This window comes from Bidens hawaiensis, unplaced genomic scaffold, assembly GCF_021521415.1.
Source record: "Bidens hawaiensis isolate Kalapana, Puna unplaced genomic scaffold, B.hawaiensis_p1.1 tig00006258_1, whole genome shotgun sequence".
Lineage (NCBI taxonomy): Eukaryota > Viridiplantae > Streptophyta > Magnoliopsida > Asterales > Asteraceae > Bidens > Bidens hawaiensis.
Genome location: NW_027491415.1, coordinates 846,917 through 854,983, shown reverse-complemented (window position 1 = coordinate 854,983; position 8,067 = coordinate 846,917). Strand labels below are relative to the sequence as shown.

The following is an 8,067-nucleotide window of genomic DNA, read 5'->3' as shown; positions in this document are numbered from 1 at the left end:
ACATACGCTTGCATCATTCAACATGTCTCTATTTAACGCTTAAACTTTCTCAACCTTTTTAACGGTTTTTTTCTCTGTAATTTAAGATGATAAACCGAAAGGTAACTTCCAAGTTCAACTAGAAAAGAAAAAAACAAGTTATTGATTCCCTCCTTTTATTTGTATATATGATCATCGCGATATTCAGATTGATAATGGAGGAAATTCGGCTTCATCCTTGAGGTACAGTGAATCCTCTTTGATCCTGAACAACAAAAAAAAAAAACATTAAAGAGTTTCTATACAATCATTAATCTTGGGCAGCTCCTTTGTGGTGGCGATTTCGACCCTAATAAGGTTTGCCAAAAGAGAAAGTATGCTAAATACAAAAATAAATCAAGGGCTCAACGCTCAAGTATAGAACCTACTAAACCATTTTATTTATAAGAATAGAGACTATTAACAATATAAATTTAATTTCTAATCATGTATATATAAAATAAAAGTGTTTAGGGTTGGTCCATACTCCATACCAACTAGGTTATGTTCTATTTCTTGTTGGTCCCAGAGTATATTTCTAATACATGAAAGTATAAAACCTCTTAAAGTCATTTTATTCAAATAATTTGAAATAATACTATTTTGTGATCATATTTGACACTATTTATCTATAAAAGAGCCGGAAATTTTAGACAAAGGTTACACAAAAAGTTACATGTTTTGACTAGGGTGTAAACGAGAAAAAGTTGTTCATGATCTACTCGAGATCGGCACGTTAAAGAGCTTAATGAGCTCGAGCCCAACCTCGAGCCTAAAATTAAGCTTGTTTAATAAACAAGCTTGAGCACAAACTTCACTAACCGAGCTCGAGCTGGCTCGCGAGCCTAAATGAGCATATTATTTTTAACTTCAATTAACATATTAAATATATATTTAAAACAATTATTATTACATATGAAACTATGAAAAACATATTTAGATAGTATATATATTATGCTATATATAAAAATATAACATGTATAAAAAATAACTTTAAATGTATATAATTTAATTAATAACAAATAAGCGAGCCAAGCTTGAGCTTGAATCTCACGACCCGGGCTTGAGCTCCATAACTAGAGCTCACAATGTGCCAGAAAGCGCTCAGACTCGGCTCGCTTACACCCCTAGTTGACGAAACCATATAAACCAATAAACTCGACTAACCTTTCCTGTTTTCCGTCACATGCATCAACTTTCAGGCTTTGCCCATTAGATGGGTTCTCGGACATAGGTCGAAAAGATCCAAATACCAGTTTCCTAGGTTGGTTTGCAGAAGCACTGGCAGTTGAGTTAACCTGGCTAACTTGCGGGTGAGCATGGTTGGAGTTAACCTGGCTAATTTGCGGGTGAGTCTGGTTGGATAAACTAGCATTAGAGACCGGTTGTGGTCCACGGCTCCTTCCTCTCTGCCTTGCAGGCGGTTGCTCGTCCTCATATGACCCAGGAGGTGGTTGCTCATCGTCATATGTATCGAGGCTCTACAACAACATATTAATCACACAATTTACACACCATGAGCCTTTTATAATCACATTTATTAAACTAAAATAAATTATTGTTGGTCACAGCACACCCCCTACCGAATGACAATATTGTAAAATCCGAAACCGAATGATTTACAAAAACTCAAGCCAAATTTCCGGTTTTTGGTTTGACTTGAGCCCAAAAGCAACCCATAGCAAAAGTTTTGTTAATCATATTTAACACATTAACTATTTCTCATCTTAAAAAGGAGACAAAAGTGATTCGGGTCAACCCCATTCTGACCGACGCTACGAAGAAAGGAGTAAAGAACATACCACAACAGGAATGTAGAGCCCGGTGCCACGCATAGGGTTAGCCCAAACCAAAGCCGAAGAGAATGCATACCCATGGCACCCTTGACCGTACAACAAATTCCTTACATGAGCATCATAATCACCCGTGAGATCGGCTTCAACACTATCATCACTTGCATCCTTCTCATTATCCTCAAACGAAAAATTATCCGATGAATTTCCATTATCGCCCTCGTTAACACATTTTTTCTCATTATCCTCAAACGATAAATTATCGGATGAATTTCCATTATCGCCCCCGTTAACACAACTATACTCATTATCCTCAAACGATAAATTACCATATGGATTTCCATTACTGCCCCCGTTAACAAAATCCTTCTCATTACTATCAAACGATAAATTATCAGATGAATTTCCATTGCTGCCCCCGTTAACACAATCCTTCTCATTATTATCAAACGACAAAATATCAGATGAATCTCCATTACTGCCCCCGTTAACATAATCCTTCTCATTATTATCAAACGACAAAATATCAGATGAATCTCCATTACTGCCCCCGTTAACATAATCCTTCTCATTATTATCAAACGACAAAATATCAGATGAATCTCCATTACTGCCCCCGTTAACATAATCCTTCTCATTATTATCAAATGATAAATCATCAGATGAATTTCCATTACTGCCCCCGTTAACAGATAAGCTGACCGTATCTCCATTCATCCACGTCTCAAGGGTCATTGATTCTTCCTCTATGCTTGACTCGGTCAATGGAGGAGGGCTGTGGTCATTGTGCAAGTAGTCCTCCAAATCACTGTCTGAATACAAATCATCTTCAAAGTAGGGTTCAGTAGGGGACGAAACGGTCAACGTATCATACCCGTTAGCGGGAAATGGTAAAATGGTGTCGGGACTGTGATCAGGCTGATGTCTCTTTAATGTGTTTCGAAAGAACGATTTGATCTCGTCTCGAATGTGGGTGTTTGGTTCTTGCAGGATTTTACCAAGCCTCCGAGCCCCGTATCTAAATGCACTCCTTATACGAAAATAGTTTCCTGCAATACGCGCATATATAAGATTGCAGCTTCAGGTGGTAATAACTAGATAATTAGTTTCAAAATGCGGCCCAAACGCCATTCAAACAGCTCAAATATTTGTAGGGCTGTAAGCAAGCCGACCTTGGCTCGGTTCGTTTATCTCAACGAGCTGAAATGTTGAGCTCGAACCAGCTTGTTTAGCTTCACGAGTTGAGATGTTGAGCTCAAGCTCAGCTCTTCAAAAGCTTGAGCCAGCCCGTTTCTCTTAACAAGTTGAAATGCTGATTTCAAGCTTGGCTCGTCAAAAGCTCGAGCCAACTCGTTTATTTTTTTGAATTTTACACATACTGATATAAAAAACTATAATGCAGAATTCAAAAACCACAAAAATCATGATTTATATGTGCATTATAAGTTTGGGTTATAATTTATGTAATATTAAAATTTGGGGGCTCCACTCGCTTAAAAACGAGCCGGTCTCTAGCAAGCCGTGAGCCTTTTGACAAAATCTGGCAGGGACACAATAACAAAAGGGTATATTGGGAAAAAGAAAAACATATATACAACCTTATTTGTTGTTACAAAAAACCAAAAAAGTGTGTACCTCTGTGCACACTTCTTCCAAGATTATTATTTTCCTTCAATGGATCAACAATATTCAGATTTTTGAGGCAGAAAATCCGGGAATCCGCCTCGGAAGGCACTATGAACATATCAATACAATTCTTCCTAAAGTCATCACCCAGCAAAACATCTGTTCCTTCATTCTCTAGAGTTTCCACTGCATAGTTAATTAACTTGTTTATTAATAATTATAATTACAAAAATACTTTTTTGCCCATTTTCTAATTTGCTTTTTCTGAAATGGTTGATGTGTTAATTGTGATTACAAACACAATAACACTATAATAATCTAGATTATAATATTAAACAGCAAAACATGTGTTTCTTGATACACTGCATGGTTAATTAAATATAAATATGATTACAAAAACACCTTTTTGTTTTTTTCTAATTTGTATGTCCTGAAATGATTGACATGTTAATTATGATTACAGAAACAATATGGCTATATTAATCTAGATTTCAGTTTTTTTCCCAAACTGGTTCCGGTTTGGGTCAACAAAAGTTAAAACCAGTTTTTGTTGGAAGCAGTTCGGGTCAAGGAAAGTCAAAATCAGGTTTTGCTGGAACCGGTTCGGGTCAAGAAATTAAAAACCAGTTTTTCTTGGATTCGGTTCGGGTCAACAAAAGTCAAAATTGTTTTTCTTGGATTCGGTTCGGGTCAACAAAAGTCAAAATTGTTTTTATTGGATTTGGTTCGGGTCAACAAAAGTCATGGCCCGTCTAAATATTTCTTACCAGCTGAACCATTCGAGGAAGATTTGCAAACGGGACCGTCCAAACTGATGCAATAATTATCCCAATCAAATTTGGCATAATAATCCAAAAACCTGTAGAGAACCTGAAAACGGGTGCAAAAATAGATCATTAGTTGCAACTTTGACTTTAACTACAAAGTCAAAGAGATAATTAGTTATACCTGTAAGGGGCTGTTTAAAGATGCATGGAAAACATGGAAAATGTAAAGAACCAAAGTTTCCAATGCATAAGTGGATATTAAGCCATGATGAGCACCGAGTATGCGGCTTTCATAATAACACCAAGCTTTTATTAGCATAATGCTTCGCTTGAACAGATGGCTTTTGCCGGCTAGACGGTCAACCTAAGTCAATAAACATACCAAAGAAAGATAATATCAAAACGACAGCTAAACCCAATGAGTTAAATGAGTCAAAGGGTGAAACTTTGCCGAGCATAACACAATGTATAATTTATGTTCATCGAGCCAGGTCAATTATTTTAATAAAAAAATATTTTTCATTTTTACATATTGATGTATCTAAAAAGTAATATTTCTAGCATAAACAATACATAACTGATAAGCTACAAAAATTATAATCTATATAAGTTGTAAGTTTTTTTACACTTTGCGGTTATAATTTGATATATATTAAAAATTCGGCTTTAATTTAAACAAGCCACAAGCAAGCTAAAAGAGCCTAAGAACGAGCCAACGAGCTGAGCTTATAATTTATAGAACCAATTTCGAGCAAGCCGCAAGCTTTATGAACAACCCTACAACCTCTAAATTGTAAAGATACAAATTTTGTAATTATATATAATGCACTTTATATTTATAAACAATTTAAAAATCAGTTAGAAACTGTAAAAACACTCTTTAGATTAACCATTTTGACTCGAACCTATTTTGAAATGTTACATGCCCCATTCATTTCCCACTCCTAGTGGACACACATGGATATCATGAAAAAGTATAGTTTTTTGTACTTTCAAAAAATAAAAATAAAAAACTTGATCCACCGGCCTCATAAGATCATACCTGTTCAAGAAAACATAGCGTGCATAATCCACCCAACTGATTAAACGATATATCGACGATGATATCATCAACAATGCACTTCACGAGCTTCACCTGCCAAAAAAAGGGGGGCAAAAGAGTGACGTGTTAATTATGATTAGAAAGGACTCAAGGAGTAGGTGTTTAAAATAGAGTTAGCGTCACAGTCAGCCCTGTTTGACCCGTTCCCCGTTAACTTCTTTTTTTATGACATTAAAATAAAATAAAAAAATAAGGAAAGGAAATTAGTGTAGTAATGTAATAACCTCAGCATCGATGAATTGGGTATCTTTTAATTCAAATTCACTATTTCCATTTTTCTCTTCTTCTTGAAGAACACGAAAAACTTCAGTGGGCAAGATCTCATCATAGTTAGGTACATTGAGGACTGTAAGATCTATATCTCCATCTGGTAGATAAGTCTTCAATGGTACCGAGCCATACGAAAACACCTACAACACAAATAATTACATCAACAGGTGCCAAATAATGAGATAATACGGCATAAAAACAAAAGTGTTAGAATTAAAAATTCCACATATTCATGATTGACTAATATAAAATCATCAACTTGTATCATTGAAAACTAAGCTCAAGACAGTTTACAGCGAATATGTTTTACATAGAAAAAGATTAATCATATTTCTAACATTTGGGAGTCAACAGGTCTAAGACAAAACTAAAAGTCTAAAACCACGTGAGCTTGAGAAAGTCGAACGCTTATAAATCTACGAGACAATGTGCACCTTCCAAATGCCATTATCTGAAGACAATTTATCGGATATATTTCCAACTTTAAAAATGATCCAAAACTAAAAACCTAAAGAGTTCTGTAAACATAATACAAAATAATACACCAACTCTTCCTTAAAATAATTCAAGATTAGCTAGCTCATAAACTGATAACCTTGAATTATTAGATAAACAAGTGAAAATAAAAATAAGGGTGTTCAAGACTTGAATTCAAATATTTTAGAATCGATCAATTTTAATTCGATTTGACTGAAATTCAAATTCGAACTCTATATAAAAACTCTTTGTTTATATATAATTTAAAATATATAAGGTTTTAAAAATAATATATACCAACTGTTCTTGAAAATAATTCAAGATTGCTGTTATTTATACTTTTGAAGCCCAAACAAACATATCCCCAAAATAATGTATTAACTCCACAAGTAGAAATAAAAAATAAACTCTATCAGCATAAAATAAAATCATACACACTTTATTTTCAGTGAGAAATAACACACACCTTGAGGACAACATAGGCAGACTAAACACAATCATCCTCATAAATTATGATCATTTTTATTTACATATAATTTAAAAATATAGGCTTTTTTATATAATATACCAACTGCTCCTTACTTAAAATAATTCAAGATTTCTGTTATATAAATAAAGAGAGATTTATTTGGTTCTACCAATTCCACAAGAAAAAAAATTACCTTTATCAATTTGAAATTAAATAAAATCATAAAAAAATTTATTTAAGAATGAAAAGAACACAACATATAGAGGACCATATGAGCAAGTCACCAAACTCTTTAACACAATCATCCTCATAAATTATGTACATGTTCTCTCAGTAGTCAGGTGGTGGGGTCTCGTGAGATCACACGTGACAATTCCAAAGTCAACAAAAACTATAATTAATAGATTTCATTTCTCATTAAAAAAATAAAAAATCAACACTTTTCAACACCTTCTTCTTCCTCCTAAAAACTTAAATCATAAAAATCAAAAACCCTAATTATAAACATATATATATATATATATAACAAACATAATTAAATTTTATTAAATAAAATTAAAACTAATAATAATAATGATAATGAACCTGTAAGTTTAAATTACATCTGATGAGTTCCTGCACATACTCAATCACATCCTTCCGTTTCTCTTCAGAGTCCAAAGTCGGACGAATACACTTCAACACCTCCCGGGCCGGGTTTTCCGCCCGGATCCACGTCTCGACCCGAACCGAATCCGGATCCGGATTACACAACGGAGCAGCAAAACACGGAATCAACGTCCGATCCTCATCCGGACCTAGATCCCCCATGGAATCAAAACCCCCAAATTGAAGCTAAATTAGGGTTTATGGAGATTGAATAGATACAGGATTAAGCATTTGTGTGTGTTTGTGTTTGATTGATTATATATAGAGGTTGAATTAAGCGGTTACTGTGTTGATTTGTTATGTTTTGAAGGATGAGTTGCAGAGAGAGATGTATGTATATATAGAGAGAGGTGGTGTATGTGTATGTGTATGTGTGTGTGTATGTATAGGTGTTATATATATATATATATATATATATATGAGAGAGAGACTGTATGAGACGCGAGGGGATGGTTTTGGAACATTCGGTCAACTGCATGTGTGTCTTGTTTTCAAGCTCAAGTGTTTATAATTAATTATGTATTTGGTCCTTTGAGAATTGGTTGGTTTATGTTTTTGGGTATTTTTCATGTTTGGTTTGTGAAAAGTAGCGTGTGGCCGGTGGCGACCGGCGAGGGAGGAGAGTATATCGATGGGTTAAAAGAGATTACATGGGTGTTGAGTGTTGACCGTTGTTTTTTTTAGAATGGCGAGTGTCTTTAGTATGACTGTGTGGTCACAGACTCACCGATCGACTTATGGCCGACCTTAATTTGAAAATCTCAAAGAGTGATTCCTGGGTACTGCTCGTGTTCGCGGAGGAACCTTCTCCTCTAATGCCACAAGAGTCAAAACCCTCTAGTGAAAACCCTGTGTTGCTCAAATTCAAACTGTTGATCTTCAGAAGGAAGTTTAGTT

General features: G+C 34.7%; 1 protein-coding gene across 1 annotated transcript; it reads right to left on the bottom strand.

Annotated features, from left to right (window-relative positions):
* Positions 1 to 7,781, bottom strand: LOC143631900 (uncharacterized). The gene is made up of 9 exons (XM_077100532.1): positions 7,108 to 7,781; positions 5,531 to 5,716; positions 5,247 to 5,339; positions 4,386 to 4,568; positions 4,205 to 4,307; positions 3,447 to 3,623; positions 1,821 to 2,860; positions 1,186 to 1,499; positions 1 to 244 (listed from the first exon to the last, which is right to left on the bottom strand). The coding sequence occupies exons 1-9, from the start codon at positions 7,330 to 7,332 to the stop codon at positions 184 to 186; spliced, it is 2,382 nt and encodes a 793-aa protein (XP_076956647.1). The 5' UTR covers positions 7,333 to 7,781; the 3' UTR covers positions 1 to 183.
* Between the last annotated feature and the right edge of the window lie 286 nt (positions 7,782 to 8,067).

Excerpts from the sequence above, each read along its gene's own strand:
- LOC143631900 (XM_077100532.1), bottom strand. The coding sequence starts at position 7,332 with ATGGGGGATCTAGGTCCGGATGAGGATCGGACGTTGATTCCGTGTTTT. Across the intron at positions 5,717-7,107 it reads GATGTAATTTAAACTTACAG|GTGTTTTCGTATGGCTCGGT; the intron begins GTTCATTATCAT and ends TTTGTGTTGTAG. Across the intron at positions 2,861-3,446 it reads TGGAAGAAGTGTGCACAGAG|GAAACTATTTTCGTATAAGG; the intron begins GTACACACTTTT and ends CGCGTATTGCAG.